This window comes from Perca flavescens, chromosome 1, assembly GCF_004354835.1.
Source record: "Perca flavescens isolate YP-PL-M2 chromosome 1, PFLA_1.0, whole genome shotgun sequence".
Taxonomy (NCBI): Eukaryota; Metazoa; Chordata; class Actinopteri; order Perciformes; family Percidae; genus Perca; species Perca flavescens.
The window spans coordinates 18,951,904-18,976,039 of record NC_041331.1 but is presented as its reverse complement, the minus strand read 5'-3'; the positions used below and the strand labels follow the sequence as shown (position 1 = coordinate 18,976,039).

Here is a 24,136-nt window from a genome sequence, read left to right as displayed (position 1 = left end):
ATTATCTGAAAAATTCAGCTTAGTGCTTAGCTTTGTGCTTAAAAAAACCCCTCTGTACTAGCAAGAGAAAAATATCTGGGCTCAGCATTAGGGATCAAGCAGTCTTGAGAGTAAAACACCAGTGGCCACTGAATGACAGAAAAAGCCACATTTTCTTGACATCAACCCCACTCCTTGAAGGTGAACCTCTGATAAAAAAAAAAAATGCATTTAGTTTGAAATCTATTAGTCTGTTGGTTTCTATTGGTTTTGAGGTGTATTTTCTTTCCTTTTTGTAGCTGCAGAGTGAGAGCTCATCGCTATTACGGTGCTGTCTAGAGAGAGTGGTGTTTTAACAGCTCACAGCAACTTAACACAATATAGTCTATTATATTATATTGTTACTTGTATTTTATTTATTTTTTATTTTTATTTTTTTATTCTGTATATGCTATGAAATGTTTTAATATTGTTTGATTAAATATAGTGTTGGACCCCAGGAAGACTAGCTGGTCGTCAAGGCGTCAGCTAATGGGGATCCTTAATAAAAAAAAAAAAAAAAAAAAAAAACTAGTCTCTGGCTTTTGTTTGAGATATAATGTCGGTATAAATGTCGTTGCACATTTCCGATCCGCCGTTAGCATAGCTAGCACACATTTGCTTGGAGGGCGAACTTGGCTGGTTTACTATATTACGTTTACGTCGCTGTCATCCTGAACGTCCCGCTGAACTCCGTTCAAAAATCTGGCAGTTCAATAAAGTGTTGCTTGATAGTCTATTTGAAAAAAAGGGAAAACAGTCAAATATTCATATTAAACAGCCAAATCCAATTCAACTTATAAAATTCTGAGATGGGTACAGCCCTAAAAAATAATGTCCAGAGTTAAGAGTAAATCTCTTTAGAGTTTCTGCTCAAAGTTACATACTAAATGTTTACTTATATTAAAGTAAACCTGACTTACAGTACAGATGAAAGGCAGTGTTTTGACTCATTTTATTCGTCAAAATGGAGGGGAAAAAAAAGTAGTTAGGGACTTATCTCATAAACACTCCACACTGCAATCTTTTCAGTGACATAGAAAATATGAAATGATTATCAGATGCCTGACATGTAGTAACCACTTTGAGAGTGTGATCAAGCAATTAGGTTTCTCTCTTTAAGTCTAAAAAGCACTGGAACGGCATGTTTTTCTTGCAAAAAAATCATTTCTCAATACACAACATTAAACTAAACTACTTGTCTTGTGCATGTTTCTGGAACTGAAGCTAGGACATGACCAGCATACAATGAGTGAGCCACTCATTAGTGGCATATAAACGAGATGTTCCCTTTTACATGTATGATGCTATTATGGGAGATATTTCTCTCTGACAGTCTCACTCCCTTTCTATTTAATGAGCCCTCATGAGAAGCTGTTCCCACACATTGTTACTCAAACCATGTACCGTATTTTTCGGACTATAAGTCGCTCCGGAGTATAAGTCGCATCAGTCAAAAAATGCGTCATGAAGAGAAAAAAAACATATATAAGTCGCACCGGACTATAAGTCGCATTTATTTAGATTATAAATACAAGAGTTATTCAACTACACAATAGCACACAGAACAACAACGCTGAATACGGTGGGTGTCCGGTATGTTAACGTAACACATTAACAGTTATTGAACTATACAATAGCACACAGAACAACTAGCTACCAGGGCGTGGAGCATGGATGTATTAAAAGGCGTGGAGACGTAACTGCACCGTGAACGAGCCCCTCCCGACTCCTTCCTCCAGCTCTGGCCGTCTTGCTTTCAGCCCACGATTAGCCGATTAGCTTTCTTTGTTTTCTTCATTGCAGTAAAAGTCACCTTTTCGCCATTCTCCCTCATAAGTTTCTCCCTCATTTCAAACTCTCTTTCTGCTGCTCGATTACCGTTTTCAGCTGCATATTTTACTACCTGCAGTTTGTTATCTCTTTTCTTTCTCAGTTGTCTTTAAGAGGAGCGTTCTGGATGTCACAAGCCTAGAGCGCCCTCTCGCGGCTGTAGACGGCAATGTTTTCAGTATAAAATAACATGTAAAAACATGTTAAATTATATATATTTTGATATATAAGTCGCACCTGACTATAAGTTGCAGGACCAGCCAAAGTAGGAAAAAAAGTGCGACTTATAGTCCGGAAAATACGGTATACGTATAAGCGTGCACAGACGTGTTACATATAGTGCATACTAGTAATCCTATTTTAAAATGGTAAATTAAGGGAAAAAAAGCCGTAGATGCATATACTATAGCATATATATTAGGGGTGTAAAGATTCACCGATACAAATCTGTATCCAGTTGTATTATCACAGATACGGCTACATCGATACACAAACCCCTGCATTGGTCTAAATGGACCAAGATTCGGCCGATGGCCTGGCTCTAACGTTACAAATCTGTTGCCTGAAGCTTTGCTGTCAATTCAACGAAGCTGCTGTGGCAAAAGCCTCACCATTTGTGTGATGGCAGGGATCAGCCAATCAGTGCCTTTGTTTGGGTTTGCTGAAAAAACGTGCCGACTAGACTGCAAGGTTTAGTTTTTTTGTTTTGTGCTCACATGTGTAACGTTACCCATGTAATACTATATATGATTATGATTGGAGTGCTTACAATGGCTGTGTAACGTGGACATGTGTTTGAGTTACTGTCTCTACGATTACAGCAGCAAGGAGGCAGTTTCATTTAACATTGAGCTGATGTGTATGTTATTTGGTTATAGCCTACGTGGCTAGCTAATTAAGTTGAAGTTACAGTGTATAATATTAGCATGTCCTAGCTTTGCTATTCCCTGGCCACAAACAAAATATATATTTGTTTGAAGGTAGGCAATGCTATTTTCATAAAATTGGCTTATTTTAATTTATAATGGGAAATGAATGTGTGTAAATTAAACAAATATTAACTGTATCTATCAGATTGAATCGTATCGCACCGAATTGTTTCTACATCAAATCGAATCACATTGAACTGTTTCATATTAAAATGTATTGTCCCTGAACCGTATCGTAGCCCATGTATCTAGATACGTATCGGATCGTCCTATAAGGGAGAGATGCACACCCCTAATATACATAAGGTTATATTTACTATAGTTTGGCTTGGGCAGTATCTACTTTTTCATACCTTCCTGACAATTAATCGGGGTGTATTGCATATGACGGTATTTGTGTAAAACACAAAACAATAAAAAAGCCAAAGCTGAGTTGCTGTCACTAAAATGATGCTGGACCACCTTAAAGGTCAGCCCACACTCACTAACATTACACACAACCTATGCACTTAGTTATTCCTAAAAGGAGTTTGCTACTTTTTTTCTTATCTTAAAAAATACATTTCAATAAAAATTCTCTGATGCTTAAACCCGGTGGGGAGCTTTACTCTTGAGTAACTTAAATAACTGTGCACTACAATACATAATAGCATCTCCATATCAGATACCGCCCAAGCCAAACTTGATACCGTCAACACATGAAAATGTGCGGATGTCTTTTGATGCTTTTCTTAAATCCAAAAAAAGAAATCAATTAGTAAATGATAAAAAAATATTGATGTGCTTTTCTAAATATCAAATACAAATCAAACAAGCAAAGACCATACAAGACAGCAGATAACGTTCATATGCTGAGGTCAAAATGCAGCAACAAGAGAACCAGAGACTACAATTACAATTAGAAGGTGTTCAAGTAGACTTTAAAAAATGTTTAAAATGCTAAATTGAAGCTACTAGGGCACAGTATTCTTTTAACAAGGTACAGCAGAACGGACAATCAACCTAGACAGAACCAGTAATTATTGATGACAAGTAAGAGAAGTAACGGAAAAAGAAGAAAGCCATTATCCAATTAATGTGCTCTTAGAGAAAATGCTCCATTTCTGGCTGGGAATGGACAGAGCAGAGCAAATTTGCATAGTTGTGGCATACTGTAAAAACTGTGTATTCGGTGTTAATATTCCTTCCTTAGTGCATCTGTTTGGCATTTTATGTTGTGGCTGTTTACTCTGCAGTTTAGCATATGTTATATACAGCAACACAGCACTTTCGTAACACTAAGACATTGTCAGAGCTGAATAGAACAGAAGTATATGGAGTTACAGCACTTTGTACATGTTCAGGCTCCAATGTCATTATTTTGCTCCAATATAAGTTGTAACTAAGCGCTTCACAGCTACTAGATGCCTCTAAGCTTAGGAGTATTTTGTATACAACACAAACAATGACTGCATTAACAAAAATCACTCTTCTTTCACTAATAATGTCATTAGAATAAAAGATGTCTAACACAGCTCTAACCTTTTCACATCCAGTGGAGTCCTGGATCTGTCCTGGTAGTGTGCATCATCAAGCAACATTATGAGCACATGGCCTTTTTTTTAAATAAGAATTGTTGATCAGATTATTTACATTTTGAAAGCAAAACCACTTGCAATATACAACTTGCAATATAAAATGCTTAAATTATGTTTTGGAAACATTTAATGAAAAATTTAAATAAAATCATTATCTACTGATATTTTTTCACAATAGATGCTGCACAATAAGCATATTAAAGACTGCCGTTAATTTCTGTTGGATATTTACTGTGAAAACTTTTAACTACCAGTAGCTTTTCATCAACTTACCAATGGACTTGTTACATTTACAATCAATCGCCATGTCTCTTTTTCACGTTTAGCCTACCTGAAGATCTGTACTCCACAGAATGAAAGCTTTCTATTTCTTCCTCAAAAACACAGTTGACAGCCTTTCACGGTTCACAGCCTTTCATGGTTCAGGTTACTTGCTGCTATTTTCCTGCGTAAGCCATACTTGGGTAGCGAAGAGCAAATGACACCAACCTCCCTCTACTGTCTACTATCTGACAAAACAGCCTAACAAATTAGCTTCTGCCGGCAAAGACCTTTCAAATAGGTCTGTAATTAAGCAGCAAGACCTCATCATAAACTAACAGTGGGGTGTGAATTAGGAAGGAAGAAAAAAGTAAATTGTCTGTAATTGTAATGTGAAGGGTTTGTAAATGATAGATTAAAAGGCGGCTCTTCCTTCCAAATCCTCAAATAACCAACACAGTTTAGTTACTTTGCATCAGTGGGTGTGTGTTCATGAGAGACGAAAAGGCAAACATGCCTGTATGTCAAAGTATGAGCGGAAACAGATCACCCATGAAATCTGCTTATCTGTAAATTTGAAATGTAGAGGTACTCAGGTAAGCTGACATTTTGTTGTGTTTGCAATTATTTATGGACAACTAATCTGTAGATGTGGTTTGGGAGGAGGAGACAGGGTGTTTGGATGTGGGATGGTTGGAGCAGCTTGACAGGTGCCAACAAGGCACTGTTCATACTCACACTCACATAATCTGTATATGGAAAAAGAGGGCTTCTATCGACAGTGTGATACCTTGAAGGTTTTGTGTCACTTCCTGTTTGCTTCAGCTTCTGTGCTAACATATGGTACTATCACCATGACAACAATGTTGGCCCTGGGTTTGGAGAGCTGGTGATCCAGTAAGCTTTGTACCGACAGTGGTGGCGGAAGAGAGGAGAGAGGCTTTGATTGATGAGCAAAGCTGCCTACCTCAGGCTCTACTTGGCTCTGACAGGGACAAAACAGCAGTCTGCTGCGCCTGCTACTGACATTTGTTATAAATCATTGGCAATTTCATCAGTCGAGAGCGAGAGACAGAGAAAGCCACAGAGAGAGAGGGGGAAGAGAGTGACAAAAAAAAGAGGAATAGACACCTGTCTCTTAACATTGTTTGTTCCATTTGTTTTTACTTTGAGCTCAGCATCCCTGTCCGTTCCCTTCTCCTTTTCAATTTTCTGTCTCGGCCTTCCTCTATGCCTATCCAGAAACCCATATCAGCTTAGCAGTACAACACCATATCACAAAGTTTAAGGTCAGGACGGCTTCACTCAAAAGAATTGTGCTGTAACTGTAACGCTTGAAGGGTCAGTTCGCACAGATTACAAAAAGACATTTTTCCATTTATGCCAAGTAATAATTAGCCATGCAGACCGTTTGAGTTTCATCTTCTGGGATTTGAGGCATCTGTCTGAAATTCCTGCCGCTACAACAATACAATGAATGAAACGTGATTTGTGTGCGACTTGGCCGACCTGACCTTGTGACCTTTGAGAGGTAAGATTAAGTGGAAGTAAATTTCTATTAAATAAAAAAACTGGTTGTTGGTACAATGAGGCCGTTAGTCTATGTGTGTGTGTGTGTGTGTGTGTGTGTGTTAAATTAGTTGAGGCTCGAAAAAAAAACCTTTTACTCAAGCTTTCCTAGCAAGGGTCGTCAATACATCACAGAGGTATGTATACATTTATGACGTCAAGTAATGCTGAAAATACACTATAGGTTCCACAATGTACCGATTTATGCTGTAGCTGATACATGTATGCTGGATGCACACACTATATGAGAAAAGCCAGGATTTATCAGTCCTGACAACTTTGTGAGATTACTTTCCCACCGCACACATTGTAAACATTTACAGTAAATTTGTGCAGGTCAGATACAAGTGATTGAATTCTTGATCCTGATGTTTTCAAATGTTTGCATTTACAGGCAAAAGATCCACAGCAGTCTTGAGAGCTCCTGAAGGACACAGGTGGAAAAGCTGAACTACATCTAAATGGAGCTGCAACTAACGATTATTTTCATTGTCAATTAATCTACCAATTTCTTTTTCTCTCGATTAATCGATTGACAGTTGACCACTAATCAATTAATCTTTGCAGCTCTACATCTAGACGTTACTATAGTATATAAATAAAGTAAAAAGCAAAGCGTAACAATTCATATTTAATGTAGAGGCTTCCGGGACTTCACAATTCCGACATCAAGCTACTTCAAGCACTCTTTTCCGAACACACAACCTATAATGCTCAGGAGCCATTTCTTTCCCTTCAAATCTTGTCTTTTATTTTCTTCACAAATGAGTTCAGTGGCCAAAAACCCTTCTAAGGCTATGTTCAGACTGCAATATCGTGATATTTGATTTTCTCCATATCGCCCAGCCCTAATGGGGAGATACTTCAGTTCAATCAAAACTAGAAGGATCATACCGTAACAGCTCCGTTTGTGAAAAAATAGCCAATTTGTCTCCCTTTCTCTTCATTCTTCTCCTCCTCAGCACCTGCTCATTAATGTTACGGCTGCCATTACACAAACATTTTGAAATAAAAGCGAAAATGCTTACTTCCTCCATAACCTCCCTAACTTTAGTGCAACAGCGTGCTGCGTCTGATGTCATTGTTGTTGTTCTTTTGCGCATGCGGGTCAGTTCAAAATCGCAAACAGTTCACACTGGAATGTAATATAGTCCACATTTTAAAAGGTAAACAACCAAACAAAAAAAATTGGATCTGAGCAAAACATCTGAATTAAACATTAAGACTTGCGGTGTGTACGTAGCGTAACTCCTGCTTCATGCCAGGCTTCACTCTGCAGCTTTGTGTCACCTAAAAATCAGCAACTTTTCACTTCTTTTTGTGCAAAACACGTACCTAGCTTTCTTACAACCCAAATCCATGTCTAGAACCTTATAGTGTGGGACCACTATTTTAACTGCATTGTATAGAGTGATCACTACACGTTAGTGACAGCAAGATAGGGATTCAAGGATTTGACAATCAGAAAGTATGCACTAGGCTTAAAGCTATGCCTCGAGCTGGAGGGGTAAAAGATGAAGTCTATAATACTGCTTCCCCTTCATTTGACAAACTAGTAAAAAAAACAGCTAGGGCATAGTTGAAAGGGTTCCATAAAGAAATACACTACATACACAATCAGTCTCCAGGCAGATACACCTCCATGTTTTTTCATCTCTTCCCTCCACCTCTCTCTCTCTGTCTATCAACCACCTCTGAAATGTTGATAAAGCTGTATCAGAGGTGAGTTGGTCTGTATCATTGTTTGTTGATTTTTATTTATCTCTGTTTGGATCTTGAAAGTGGATCACTTAAGCATACTAAAGTGGATGTCAATTTCTTTACCCCCTTTCATCAAAGTATGAATCCTTCACAGTCTTGGGAACGAGGACAAAACAAAAGATAATGACATCCAATAAGAAAAAAAAAAGATGACATAAGTAAGATCCAAACCAGTCATCTACAAAGCCAGTGAGAACTGTCAATGTGTGAAGTTGAATTTGCACATGAAAAGCGCAGTGGTTTAACGAGAAGTGTTTCATTATTTAATTCCACTACTCTTACAGGAGAAGATCAGAGACTTTTCTCTTTCCCTGATCTATTTTTGTGCCCATCATTTTCCCCCTCTCTAACACCTGAGACAGATAATTATCCATTAGAAAAGGAAAAAAATGCTACATTTAGTCATGTCTTTCCAAGCAAGATGTTTTTAAATGTGACACAGCAGAGTGACAAGCTTGAAGGCCAATGATTATAATAATTAGCTAGGAAATGCCATCAAATCACCACAAATAGTTTTAGCTCTCGCTGGCTTTTATAAATTTATTTTAGAAGAAACAGTCCCTTTTGAAGTTGAACTCTTTACAATGTTCTCTATTCAAACTTAAAACACACCCACGGTTCATTTATCCACAGTGACTTCACGTGGCTATTTTTCACAGGCACCCGTTGACTAGTCTTTGCATGTTTCATGAAACGATATAGGATCATCTTTTAGTTCTGCCCGTCTTTCTCACATACAGAGGCTTTCGCATAATAACTCACCTCGCTGATAAATCATGTCCCCTCTGCTGTAGCCCAAACACCTTACATTGTCAGAGCTCAGGCTCGGCTTGCTGGAGAGGCTGATGGATGATTTACAGGCAGCCAGCCTCTTCTCTCTAAACCCTTCCTTGGTGGATAAGCCTTGTTCATTAACCCTCTCACACATCTGAGCTCATGGCAGGACAGCCTAACACTTACACTGTGTATGTAGTAAGAAGAGAACAATAAGGAAAGGTGTTAAGGGGCACTTTAAGAGAGTCTGTGTGTGTGTGTGTGTGTGTGTGTGTGTGTGTGTGTGTGTGTGCGCGCGCTCTTGCAGGGCAAATAAGGGTATTGGTACTCTCTTCTTAAAGCTTTCCAGTGTAGTCTAGTCGCCGAGCTGAGAATCCTTGCTTACTCCCGAGGACCTCGTGTAAGAGCCTCTTTTTCCTCCTTTTCCCTTAACTGTAATCTTGAAATGGATGATTCCTAAAATATATTTTTTAAGGTTGGTATAAAGCTGTAAAGCCAAATGTCTACATAAGAATTATGTCACAGCAATTGAGCATATACTGTATGTAGTCGGTGTAGCTATGCCATAGACTTTGCTATATCTGATGTGTTCCTCATCAAAACTTTTCATTAGATCGGGGTTACGCTGCCTACAGAGATACAGTGTTTGGAATGCCATCTCCTAATCTGTAATGTTAGGGAAACAAAGCAAACCTTCCAATCCTCGCTTTAAAGTGAATGAAAGGATGTAACAATATATATTAAAAAATAAACTTTTTTTTTTCCAGTGTCACTATTTTATTTATTTTTTTCAACTTTCTGTCAGTGTTTTGGAGTGGAGTCAGTCGTATGGACCCTCAGCCCACTGCTTTGAAGCCTGGCATCACTACACAGCCAGCGTACGGTAACATCTTCCATGAGTTCACCTGGAACTCCCAGACATCATGCATAGAACTGGTCTAGTTAAGGTTAACTTAACTGACGTTATAGAGGTCTTCTAAAACAAGCGCTAAAGTTAGCTAATGTCAGCTATCGGAGCTAACGTTAGGCTGTGAAAGACAACGGCAGAGAGAAACAGACTTTACTTTCGGTTTGTGAGCTCCAGATGAAGTCGGGAAAGCTGTTGCTGTAGATAACGTTACGGTAAAATTATCAAGGAAATGAGATAGCTTGCAGGTTTAAGGCACTTCCGCATTGGCTTCACTTTTCAGGCCCAGAAGCTTATTCCATTATTTTTTACAGTCTATGATGCAAATCCGACTGAAGGGGTGTCCACGTGTTCAATTGCTCAAATTAGCAACCCCTAGCACTTATTGCAAGCATTTCAACAATCATGTAATGTCCCTTTAAATGGAGGTGTGACTTCTCTTCCTCTGATCAGTAAGCACTTGAACATGCTAAATGTACCTCTTGGACTTTTGTCCATGAAGGCCTATAGCCATGCTGTGTAAATAATTTGCTTTAGAAGAACAGCACACTGTATCTAATTTATTCACTTCTGATCCAAGCCAAAGGATATATTAAAAATAAGCAAAGGACATGAGGCAAAATTTAAGTGGGCAACAGCTACATATGCAGGTCGTCTTTATTTGTGCCTTTGAAGAAAATTAAATGACTTAGTTCTGGCAACATTTAGAATCTCCCCTCTATATGTGCAACAACAGCACAAATGGCATTAAGAAAGGAACTCAAAGTGAGAGTAATGAGGTACATAAAACAACAAAGCCAATACAGCCAGCTAAATCCCAACCTCCCCACTCAACCTGCTCTGTGTTTGTGCCAGTATCAGAACATTTTATACTGAAGAAGCAAATAAGCAATTTTCCATTATTTTAGCTTGCAAATGTGATGTACATTATATCAAAACAGATGTTATAAATAATTGAGTTTGGCTGGAGATGTTCCTGCATGCTGAATAAAATCTGTGTATACGAGTGTGTGGCTGCCTGTGTGGAAAACGCAGAACTATCTGTGAAATACATTTAGACACCCTCTTTTCTCTTTGTCCGACATTGTAATTACCATTCACACTAGCCAGACTAATTACCTCCCTGTTTAGAAAAATAATCAGGTTTGTACACATATCAAGACTAGCCACGACGCTACAGCCTGACAACCAAAACAATAATCAAATCTACTGGGCATGTTTATTATGTTTTCCCATTTAATCAAAACTTGCATTAATATTTAAAGTGATCAATTATTCTATCATTTAGTTTTCCAAAGATTATTGTATAAATCCTTAAATTATTCATTATATTCTGTCAATCATCTTTTTCTGTTGAATTTGCTACAAATTCAAACCCCTATTCCCACTGGGCTCTAATGTGATTCATTAATAAAGACTTATTAATATGGCTTGTTTACAAAACGTGTTTTACTGTCCCCCACAATATTTACTTCTTTAGTAACACTGGATAGAAATTATTTGTAGAAAAAAAAAAAAAAAAGAAAGAAAAAAAGTGAGAAATTCTGTGAGAGACCGGCATTTCTTAACACAGAAGCTTTGGAATCAAAATAATAATTTAAAGAGGCACCCAAAGCAGGGTCAGGTTAGTCTTGCTTCCAACAACAGGGACAACAAAGTTCCATCATAACGAATACAAATGTGTGAGCTGTAATTTGCTCCTACCTATTCGTCAGTATGCATGGGACAAGCAGCAACAGTAAGAACTAATTTTCAACTATTCCCCAACATATGCCACTCCACTTTGGTTCTAGGGTTCTTCTAGAAATTGAAATGATGCATCCATTTTCAAAACTAAAATGCTAAACACCCTTTGGAGGGGGCTAAAATAAGGATATCTTTTTCCGCAAGCATTATAAAATGTCATAATTTTTAACTTATTGTAGCAGCAACACAACGGTTAAAAACAAAACCATGGAGAATTTACAGCAAGCCAGCGTTACAACCTCAGGGTGAGGCATTCAACATGCAAGTCAGCTGTATGACAGTAGTTCATCAAATATGAAGAAAACAACTACAGAACAACACAACATGTTTGGCACAGATCCACTTATGTTACAGAAGCCAGTTGATTTAGAAAATCAAATGTTTTCCTGTATTCCATTGGTTCTATCGGTTGTTGAAGAAAAGTCAACACTCTTGTAACTTGATGTCTCAAAATCACAAATGCAGAATATGAAGAAAAAAAAAGCCTGGTTCTACAGCACTGAGCAAGGGCAAGCATTTTAAAATAATCTTTTTGTCCATGCCCTTTGCCAGCCAGCAGCCATTTCCTTGCCTTTACTCCTGCACCGTATCTGCTTTATTGTGATGCTAAACAGTGAGTTTTGACATTCAGAAGGACCCTGCCAAAGGACATGCTAGTGGAAGCAGTAGAGAAGAGAAGGCCTTAATGGGTTCAGCTGGAATGGAAAGCATCTGCTAGTCTCCACAGGCTGGAGGAGAGGGAAATGTCAAGTATGGTTATTATAGAGCAGACAGCAGCTCAAGGAATTTTTACCCGAATGAAAAACATTCCCGAACAATGCACATGCACAAGCTACATCTCCACACATTAACACCCTTACTGAGGCAGTGAAAGAACCCATCCAGACCCAGATGCACATGCTGGAGTTATGTAGCACACGTGTACAAGCACATACAATACACACACACACACACACACACACACACACACACACACACACACACACACACACACACACACACACACACACACACACACACACACACACACACGTAGGCAATGAATCTACTTGCTCATGTCTGTTAGCTAAGTACACAAAAATCTGCAGCATTACTGTAACACTCTATTGCCAGTTTTATCTTGCCTACTTGGAGAGTGTCCTCACTAAAATTACTTCAACAAAACTTGATTTAAGTTACCCTCTCCTGAATGGAAGGGATAATCACATGCTTGTGAAGTGTTCATACATCTGCAAAAGTCCCGCAGTGAGTATTTCTTCTTTGCTAATTTGTACCCCCGAGGATGCAGAATCAAAGCTAGTGCCAAACTAATGAAGCTCTTTAGCCCAGAGGCCAAAGACCCAACATGGTCCTGTGACTCAAGGCTGGGTGTCTACAAGGGTGTGTGTGTGTGTGTGTGTGTGTGTGTGTGTGTGTGTGTGTGTGTGTGTGTGCGTGTGTGCGTGCTGAAGTGAACGCATGTGGCTGTATACAGTCAAACGTGAGAATGAGTGTATGGGCATAAGAGGGTGGTATAATAGCAGATCAGCAAAGCCCAAATCCCTCTCTCTAAGGGGAATCCAGCATCAAACAGATCCTGCTGCCTAAGGGCTGGCCTTTCTGCTCTGTCAGCATGGAAACTCCTGTCGCTGCACTGAGAGCTTCTGGATCAGGGAGAAGACACATAGCAGGTGGAGTGGCAGCAGAAATGACAGCCAGAGAGACAGAGAGATGAGAGAGACAGTTTGGACGAATGTGATAATTTTATCACCACAGACTAAAGTGGCCCAGGGAATCATCAACAACAGGAGCCTTGGTGTTTGTTTGTATTTCTGTATGAGTATGGTGCACCGGAGAATGATACCTGAATATGGGGCTGTTTACAGATTGGTTATTGCAGGAAGGTGACTAGAATTTTGAACCACACATTATCTCCTTTCATCACTCCTACCTACATTCTCTGCTTTGCCTCTGAGTCAAGACAGCTTATTGGCAACCATAGCAACACATGCTAACAGAGATGTACCTCTTTTTGCCAAGGCCCAGTGTGTCCAGTCGCAAATGTTAGCCTGAAGCACAAAACCAGACAGGCAGCCTACTGAAAAGATAAACAAATAAAGAAATAACACAAATGTGTGAAATGAGAGGGGGAAAATGTAGCTATAGCACTTTTGATGCTCCTTTACCAAAAGTATTACCACAGAGACAGAGCTCAAGTGCCTCCCTTTGTAGAGGGCATAGATATAAAGGGGAGATAGTACTCATTTCCCTCCCGTAACAACAGAAGTTCATATAATCATCTCCCTAGCTCTTTCTCTCCCTGACGGCTTCGTGATATGGCTGCTGGCGTTGGTAAATGTGGGAGGACCAGGAATGTGTGTGGCTGGGCGATAAGGCTGCTGTAAAATTTAATTAGCACAAAGCCATGCTGAGAATGACTTCATTTCTTACTGCATTATTAACTAGAGTACTATGTAAGAGCCTAGTCTCAATCAATGTACATAAACGGTTCATGAGAAAATGGGCTGGAGAAAGGGAGAAAGAAAGACAGAGGGTGAGACGGAGAGAAAACAATGACACATTAGTCCTATAAAAACTAAGATGTGTATCTAAATTAAATCCCTGATAAAGCTTCAAACTTTTTACCCATTGGATTTCTGCCTCTGTTCCCTGCACATAAGGTGTGTATCAAGGCAGGCAGAAGAGAAGACCGTATGCATGTGGAAAGAAAAGAAAAGATGAGGAGGATTTCAGAAGCCGGCTGAATAGCAATCCTACATTAGCAGTTTCACCTATACTGTTTCGGGCCTGAGCTGGTGTGAATGGGCTGATTAGGGTCCTTGGCTCAACAGGCTGAACACCAGTTTCCATTTCACGATCCACAGCCTTTATTACAGCCCAGCTTCCTCATAATCCAGCTAAAAGTGGATATCTGAGGAGCCTGATCAGCTTAGGACTCGGCTAAAAATGTTGGATGCACGGCAGAGCGACATTGAGCAGAGTGCAGAGGTGTTCGTTATCATATTTTTTTTTTATTAGGAATGATTGGGCACAGTTGAGCGCGGTGTCTGTGTGTGTTTGTGCATGCATGTGTCCACTCTAGTCTCATCCATCACAATGACCTCTCCAAGCAGTCAAGTAAATATATGGCACACCATTTCACTTTCTCATCTTCTTTCATTTTGGACTGGGCATGGATTACAGAGATTACAGTTTTATGAATAAGGCTTTATTTGCAAGAGGTGTGTTAAGCTTGCCCTCTTAGCATAGGCTAATACAGTCATTATTAGTTTTAACACAATTTGATATGTGTGTGCATCAAATTTTAACACGTTTTATTGAAAAAGGCCGCTGAATCAGGAAGCAGGACTTCTATAAAAGCACAAGTGGGAGCCATTAAAAGGCATTTTTCATTATTTGTCCGTGCCTCCAAGGTAATGAAACAAGTAAACCGCATCACAATCACTCCGACATGGAAAACCATAATCTATAACCAAATGTTTTCAGAGAGAAACATATTTCATGCTAATTACTGTCTGTATTACACATAGGGCACATGGTGTCTTTGCAAATAAATATAATTTGGTTATCCCAGGATAGACACTAGGTGCTGCATTCAGGCTAATGGTTAGAGGAGAGGGCCTGGAAGACGCTGGTTCAATCGCCAGCGCAGTAGAAAAAAAGATATGGGACAATTAATCACCAAATACTCGAGTAAAGCTGCCAAGTGGCCAACAGATCAGATTGTATTGTGCTGGGCATTCCAAAAGAGAAGAGCATTGATCTCAGCAAAACTTGAATACAGGTTAAAGGAAATGTTCCCTTCATTGCTCTCTACATCCCTCAATTAGTATTCCATAAGTCTCACTGCACAGGCTGGACCTAATTGCACTAGCCACTTTGTTAAGGTGCCCTCTTGCTCCATCTGTTCAATGCATGTGTGCAAAGACACACACACACACACACACACACACACACACACACACACACACACACACACACACACACACACACACACACACACACACACACACACACACACACACACACACCTCAGACAGACAGACAAAGGCAGGTCAAGGTACACTTTCCCATCTGGACAGCCTTTGTCTACAGGAACAGTTAAACATCTAAACCACCAATCAAGTGTGGCGATAAGTGAGACGCTGTGACTCCAAGTGGCCAGATGATTGTGGACATGAATACAGAGAGCAGTACACCTGTCCAAGTCTAAGACTCAGCTAATGGCCCGACCCTGGGCTGGCCTTTAACCTTCTGCCTGCACATAATTAAAACACAGGGTTTAAGATGACAATGTCTATGCGTGTATACATGAGTGTGCATGTGTGAAAGTGGGGGAGTGAGCACTCTGTGTTCAGGAACAGAAGCTCTTTGGCAATTATCTGTCACCTTAATGAAAAATGCACGGGCCATATGTGATGTGTGGATGATATATTATGACCAAATGCAGATAAATCAGCAACTTCTACTTTACTTTTTTGAAACAATGACGTGTAGCATCAATTTAAATAGATCTTGGGACGACAGCGTCTGTACTCTTCTTTTTGTCTTGGGCTCACTGAAATGATTTATTAACCCCTTCTTTTTTGCCTATGTCATGTCTGGGGGAAAGCAGCAAGGCAACGGAGGAGATAAAGCGGTGACAAAACCAAGTCAAAAAGTAAAGAGTAGACTGAGGAACTTTGGAAGGATGGGAAGCTTTCTCCCATAATTGACATTGACATCAAGAGACAGAAATGTGAAAGAGGAATGAGAAAGCAAACACGCAATCTGCAGGATACAGCAGCCTGCAGTGGAATCCACATATCACAGTTTATAAGAGGCCAAATCAAAAAGGCAAGCATCCAACAGCAGATTCCACTAGAGTATCCCAGCCCCGGGATAGGAAGAGTGACTGACTCTCACTGCTAGTTTTTCCACAAATGTCTCACATTTGAGCATACAGAACACACAGAGACGGAGAGAGGAGGAAACAAACTTCCTTTTTTTATCTACTTTTTTGACTTTCATTGCAACTTCACACTCTCCCCAGTTTCGTCTTTATGATTGTGCAGCACAACCTTTGAAAGACATGGTGGGTAGAGTCTCAAATTAAGCCAATTCCTATCTCCTACTACAATTCACACCTATATGTATCAAGCTATTAAAGTCTGCACTGGATAGCTACCTGCATGAGCCAAAGATCCCAAATTATATACACAAACAGGGTCATCAAGTTGACTCTGCAAATACATTAGGGATGCACTGATTGTGAAATACTGGGTTGATATTTATTTTTAAAATAACACTTTTGCCGATAACTGATGTGTTGTTGTTGTTTCCCCTTTTGTGACGGGGAAACAAAGAAATCTTCATCATAAAAAAACAAACTGAACCGTCTTAAAGTCATTAATCCCTTTATTACACTATTTTTGAATGTGCACAAATTTAATCATAGAAATTTATGAAACAAAAACAACACAAACATTAGCCACTGCCATCGGTGAATGTTGTCTTATTTGCCGATAAGCAAATGGCAGTCAAGGCGAATGTAGGCTGACACCGATGTTCTGCTGATAAATCGGTGCATCCCTACAATACATAGCACACAACATCTCCAATAACTAGAGGCTTGGTTATAGGGTGAAAACCTTTATGCTTTCAAGTCCAAGTAGGAAAAAATAACTCCTGTTTCCATTTGGTAAAGGGGTTCACCGACTTTGTGAAGTGACCTTTACATCAATTTCAAGCTCTAGTTCAGAGCTTTATCACACATGATAATTGTTAGATCGGGTTTCACTAAAGACATCTGAAGTAAATGCTCCTAAAGACAGAGACATTTACTCCTTCACAGATCTCGTTCCTCCCCACGCTCTCTACATAATGGATCACTCTACAAGACGGGCATTATCGCACATACACCCAGAATGCCTCTGGCTTGAGCTGTCTTACACACTTAGATTATCTTGCTCTCTGTCAAAAAAAAAGAAGAACAAAAAAAGAAGTGTAGTTATATGATACGATACCCTACACATGTACATGCACACACATCAGCATGGGAGTCAGTGAGACAGTGATGAGTGCTTGCTTAGAAGGCTGAAATGACCAGAGATGTTTTCAGAAGGACACCGATAAAAAGCTATTGCTGCTTTAGAGATTCAATTTGCAGATTCAAGTCTCTTACACCTGTGTGGCTAACCACCATCGATCTTTCATTCTGTGGAGCCCAATCCAATTTAGAGTGTCGAGGAGCCCCAGAGCCCAGCAGCCTTATCCTAACCCAGGCCACAGCCACCACAAAGCCTGCTTACCTTCATCCCCTAAAGTCTGTGGGTGTGTCTGTGTACTTTAAGGTGTATGTGTGTATGTGTGCTGAGGGAGACTGCAGACCAAGCTAAACACCTTAGCTGCTGGCTCATGTTAAACTGTGCTGAGCCAATGTAGGGGTAAGGGAGGAGAGGAGAGGACGGACAGAGTAAGCAGGAAGAAATGCTATGAACCCAGGCTAGGACCTTTACTTAAATCAAAGAGTAGGAGATCAAGAAGGAAGAGGGAAAAGAAAAGAAGAGGGAACAATGTGCACCCCTTGATTTGCAGTGGAGTAGACCGCAAGGAATCTACAGTATTAATTCTATTTTCTATTGCATGGCAATCACACTCATCATGACTACGAAGCACTATAGCCATAATCAAACTACTCCACATCTCATCAAAGCCTTGCGATGGGGAGCACACTGTACCAGCCATCTGATTAGTTTCTGCAGACAACAAAGCGTGCACAACTGCAGACAACCAGTCTCCCTTGGTGCGAAAGCTTAATGGCACCATGCATGCTCAGAATGACCATTCCAATCTTTCCCCATCACCACTAATTACAGTATCTTCTGGCACAGATGTTTCTGTTTTATTTCTCTTTGCTGCTTCACTGGAGTGTAGCAACACCCCTGAGATCAATTATTAAAGGGTATTTAAAACTGTGAGAAAAGGAGATTTTAGGGTGGTGCAAAAGTGAAAGCAGCTGTTTAAGTGCTTGTGCCGTCGAATAAACTTCAACACCTCCCAACTAAACAGAGAGCATCCTGTGGGTTTCACTCACTCCAGCGACTAGACTCAAGGCAATTAAGGCATGGATCGCTGTAGGAGAGAAGGAGATGGGAGAGAAGGGGTGCGGCAGGAGAAGTGGAGAGACTCCATACCAATAACAGGCAATTATGTTTGGGGAGGGCCATTGTCAGGCCATGAGAGTATAGAAGAAGACAGCGGGGATATGGGATGGTAGGGAAATGAGGAGGAGTGTTATTTAGGAGGCAGATGGCAGAGAGGGGGAAATTAAGATGAATGGGCACTAAGAGGCCTGAGCTGGTGCTGGGGCTGGGCAGAGAAAAGTAATTAGCTGTGTTTGCTCTGGGAGGCTGGCAGTGAGTATGATGCCTGCAGTGACAGGCTCAAGCCTTGAGTTTTATTGGTCAACAAGGCCATGTCTGAATCTGCCAGCAGGGGGCAGCTGGGCTAGCAACCTTCCAGGACCTTCTTACCTGTACAACCCACCATTGGGTCTTTTTTAACAACATGGACACTGAGCAGCAGCTACTTCACACACTGTAATTTATTTTTACTCTAATCCCCTTTTAATCTAACATAGCTCTGGACGGAAACACACTCTCTCTCACATACACAATATTTTTCTCTCCCCCACATTATTCCATAGTTTCACCGCTTCCAATTGGCTCTATCTTTCTTCCCCACACCATTTCTCTCCATTTCTTATGCTACAGCCTATCTGTCTCTTTCCTCCCACCCTGTATATCTCACTCCCCCTCGTCCCCTTCCAATCTAATTTCAGATAAGTCGTAGCAGAACAACAGAGCAAGGCCCATTATCATTGCCATCAATGATGTGGGTGGACTGAGCGTGAATAATTTTATTCATGTGTGCCTGTACCCAGCCCACTGGGATTCCAATTACAAATAATAAGAGGTAATAGGGTTACAGCATAATTCTTGAAGTGCATCAGTAATGATTGCAGAAAACCTTTGACAAGAGAAGAAAGCGGTTGATTATTTTACCAAAAGCTAAATTTCTGTTTACAACTGCAAATAATATAGGGCATTTTAATTTGGTATAATTAGTATTCCATCCAATCTTCACTCCCAGGAAGTCATACAGTTGACACACCTTGCCCATTTTACATTAAAATATTAAGATGGAGTTTCTAAATGATAACACTAAACACTTGAAACTGCAAGTGGCTCGCATCCAATTTGTAGCACAGCATTTAGTCCGTTTGTTTGATCTTGATGCCTCACTTCACAAACATGCAGTACATAGGTCAGAAGTGAGAAATTCAGGACGAGAAAATGTTATCCAGAAAATAAAAAGATTTCCAATCCAATCCTGTAGCTTCCTTTATATATGTATATAAGGTTTTCAAAATGTGAAAGATCCCAACTGCATTTAAAAGCATAGAGTTCAACTCAAAATGCTGCAGTTACTGAACAATTTAGGAACCTTATCAAACTGAGCTGCCAGATCAGCCCACACACTGCTTTCAAAGAACCTCAACCTGCTTCTCTCACAGCTTGCGCATCGCACAGCCTCAAACTGTTTTAGAAATGGCCTTTCACGCTTTTAGAAGGCACACACAAGGTCACAAAAAAGGCAACAGGACAACTGAAATGGTAAAAAGCAGGACATATGAACTGTTGAGGGGAATTTGCGATACATGCAACAGATGTTTAAGACTGGCTTCCAAGAGCAGATAAAAGACAGAGCTGAGCATGCTTGAGGCTTTAGCTTCTTTTTTATTTGCTTTACCATGGTTAACAGGCCTGAGAACCTGGCGGAAGGAGCTGGGGCTGATCATCTGCTGCTGGTTCTCTGTGGAGGGCAGTGGACAAATAATGCAAACATATCTTACAGTAGTAAGAGGGATTAAAAAAATCATGAGGAGGAATTCACAATCTGGAGAATAGCTGTGAAGAAAAGTTTATTAACAAGAAACACTGTGTTTAAGGGTACAGCTGTCAATTGCCCCTAAAGTTCAATGAGCACCCATTCAAAACATGAACATAATTCCTCATTTTGGATTAAATACTGCCAGAAATAAACTGGGTGTGTATTACCTTTTACTGAGATCCACACATCAAACAGTTGTAGTAGTAATACTGTCAGGCTGAGCATTGTGCTGCTAGCAAGCATGTGTACAAACAAAAAACTAGTGTATTTTGCGAGTGACTGATTATGAGAGTGTATGGAGCAAAGGCATAAGAAGACAAGATGGATTCAATTCACTCAGCTTTTTAAAAACAAAACAAGAAAAATATGCATTCAGTTGGCAGGTTATTTGTGGTTTTTGAACTGGAATCAGAACATTACCCACATTTCTTTCTGGACAAAATGTGTAATAGGTTTTATGTGTGCATCTTTGTTTGTGAATAAATGTAGGTAGAAGATATAAGACTCACCTCTGGGTCTTGGTGCTCTCTTCCTGCGGTCTCTAAAAGCAGCTCCTGACTGTAGGGCTTCCAGCAAACTATCCATCACACCTGTCTCATCATTCTCTGAAAAATCCAAGAAGAAAACGAATGAGGGGGTGTTGGAAGTAAAAAAAAATGATAAATAAATAACAATCACCGCCTTGCGTTTGTATGCCTCCAACAACCAATGCAGTTATTGCAGTTTACGTCCATGTCTGTCCAGACTAACATATGTAGTGAAGACTTTGAAGGAATTTAATAAAGAGGCACAGAAGATCTATATAGTGTCCCCAATTCCGTATCTGACCAAATGTGAAATTGTGTCACAATCTCCCCATCTGTTCCTGAGTTATGGCGTTGAATAATGGCCATAAAAGCCTTTTTGCAAAACATTACGATGTCACAGTGAAGTTCTCCAGTCGCTGGTGGCTGGCTAGCTTGCCAACAAGCTCCATTCTTCCAAACTGTCTGTGATCCAAAATCAATGTCTTAATCCAGGCAGTATTGTACCAGAGGGTATCAACAGATTCAGTCCAATTGCGGAGATCCAAAATCAGTATTAAAAGAAAACACAAAAAACGTCCAAAGCCGAGCACACAAGCAAAGCTACTCGTTGACCTTTGACCTTATGGATATTAAATGTCATCATGACATCATTTTATCCTATTATACATTTGTGTGAAAAATTCATGAATCATGGCTAAAAACATGTTTTGTGAGGTCACAGTGACCTTGACCTTTGACCTCCAAAATCTAATCAGTTCATCCTTGAGTCAAATGAACGTTTGTGCCAAAGTTGAAGAAATTCCCTCCGGGTGTTCCTGAGATATTGCGTTCATCAGAATGGGACGGACAATGTACGAACAACCCAAAAACATAATGTCTCCGGCCACGGCGAGTGAGGCGGCATAAAAAGCCATGAACAAGGACCTGCTATATGACACGTCCACTCCCAAAGTCAAGTGCTGGAATAATGATGGGAGTAGTTCAAAGCTAATCCAGTAATGCACAAGTCGGCGGGTTATTGTAGACAACCTGCTGTGCAAATATGCAATCTTGGGCAATGTAGTCATGCATTGCATTGTAGCAGACAAAAAAACATAAAAGGATTTTAATTAGCAATGAAGTCACATTTACGTTGACATACAGTGTACGGTCAAGCTGAAATGGAACATAAGCCTGGCAACATGGGGTATTTACAGTAGAGTATTCTTGACTCATAATATCAAGAACTTTGTGGCGGCAGGGGTACCAACAGAAAGCAGATGTATTGTAGAAAGAGAAAGACTTTAAAGATGTGATATGTAAATCATGTCCTGTGTTGGTAGAGCTGAAAACCTGTCCCTGACACCACTACTGACACACTGGCATTAAAAACTACACGCTACAATGCAACCACAATGATGGTTTTATTACATTTGACGGCTGGATGCCATTCGCATGCTGTCTATCAGTCTCATTTTGTTGTTTAGTTTAGCGTCCTTTCTTATCGGTTCTTTCGTAGGTTTAACCACTGGCCGACAATTAAATCACAAATATATTTACTGCAATTCTATTTTATGTTGTATCAATAAAAAATAAGAAATGTAAACATTTGTGTTTTATAACGCCAAATTGTATGCCAAATTGTTCCTACAGAGTAAAGCACAAGTTTAAAAATGCCTTTCGTGTGTCTTATTTTATTGTACCGTAAGGAAGAACTGTAATTGTACTGAACCAACACCAGTAAAAGAGAAGCAGATGAAACTTAAACTTCACATACTTCACGTGTGTCAGCAAGATTCAGCAACACGCTGACACTTGCTGACATTATGTGCACCCTTGTTAATATCTCGTACTTCCAAAGAGAATTTTCTTCAGCACCAGGTCCCGACTTTCCTACAGCAACGAAAGAGAGTGCTCTGCTCTGGATGTCTCGTTTGCTGTCACCTACTGAGCCATATGTCGAGTTCTGTTTTACAGAACAAAGGATCCTGCCAAAGGCAGGTAGTGTCACTGTGGCATGCAGTCTAAGGACACTTAACATATATACTGATACTGGTGCTGCACAACTAATGGCACAGTATTCATAAAGAAATCACAATATTTGCCTCCACATTTAGTAAAACTGGAATATCAATATAGATATGTTATATGCTTACATGCAATTAAACACTGTGTGCTATATTAAGCATGTATACGACCGATTTATTAGTGTATGATGTGCTAGAAAAGTTCTCACAACTTCATTAGCTCCATAGAGGCCAAGTTGTACCGCCAGCCATGGTGTGACTGTTTGGTTCAACCACTGATTTATTGAAGAGTAGGAGGACATTGCTCTGATTAAGGTTGTGTGTGTTTTTCTCACTCCTTCCATTTTGTCTGACAATTCCCCGTAGAGCAATAATACACATTGGAGGGGGGGAAAAAAAGTAATGCTATGACTGACTAGGACTGTGATGATATCAGATCCTCCACTGAGTCAAGGCCTCTATTTTTGTGAAATTGGGCACAAGCACAAATTAAAGCACACACGAGTATGGCAATGACCTTTTTGTACATTTTGGTGACCAGACTGAGGCACAATTGCAATCCAGAACATCCCTATAAAACTGGAAACGGGGGCAGAATGAGTACATTTTTAGCTTATACCGCTGGCTCCAATAATGGTCAATCAATCATTCAGCAATCTGACTCACCCAACGCAGACAGTTGGTATAAATGCCTTCCATTGGCTGCCTATTTCAGCTATTTATTTTGCGGGGCATCTTCGCTACACCTGGAGCTTAGCGCTGCCCAAGACAAGTGTGATTGCTTTAAAGAAATACAAAAAAGCCAGAAAGTTTTTTCCCCTATACCAGAATGATAACTCTAGTCATTCAGTGACCCAGACAGGCTGTCTTCCTAGATTCCCAGCATGCAAATGAGCAGCCTCCCAAATGTGATTATACTGAAATCAAATACACTGACTTTAAATTCATTAGCTAATGCAATCTGGTACAAACACTCTGCAATGAATACTCCCTTAGTTGAGCTTATTGTTTTTGTTGACAGTGTCATGCATGTAAATGGGATGGGATGACAATGATAGTAGAATAAATGTAAGCAATTAGGTTTTTAGGGTCCTTTTTCTATTAATTTATTTTTACTTTCCCTTGTGTATTGAGGATACCAAGCGCTGCCCATAATAAGAACTATTAAGTAGGGTTAGTCACAGCATTGATTTGCTTATATTATTTTAATTGGAATTCAGATTGTATTTAGATTGATAGTTGTAGCTACAGTACAGTGGCATCTTAACCATTCCTACAAGTTTTGCATGTAGCC

The 24,136-nt window shown here is 39.9% G+C and overlaps 1 protein-coding gene across 4 annotated transcripts in view; it reads right to left on the bottom strand.

Annotated features, from left to right (window-relative positions):
* LOC114555081 (protein diaphanous homolog 3) overlaps window positions 1–24,136 on the bottom strand; it is a 192,194-nt gene that overhangs the window by 39,625 nt on the left and 128,433 nt on the right. For 3 of the 4 annotated variants that reach the window (XM_028577187.1, XM_028577195.1, XM_028577203.1), the window contains 2 exons: window positions 20,819–20,914; window positions 20,169–20,231 (listed from right to left, as the gene is read on the bottom strand). In XM_028577187.1, coding sequence (XP_028432988.1) covers window positions 20,169–20,231; window positions 20,819–20,914 — 159 coding nt within the window. The remainder of the gene's footprint in view (window positions 1–20,168; window positions 20,232–20,818; window positions 20,915–24,136) is intronic. The other variant, XM_028577211.1, reaches the window with a different exon arrangement.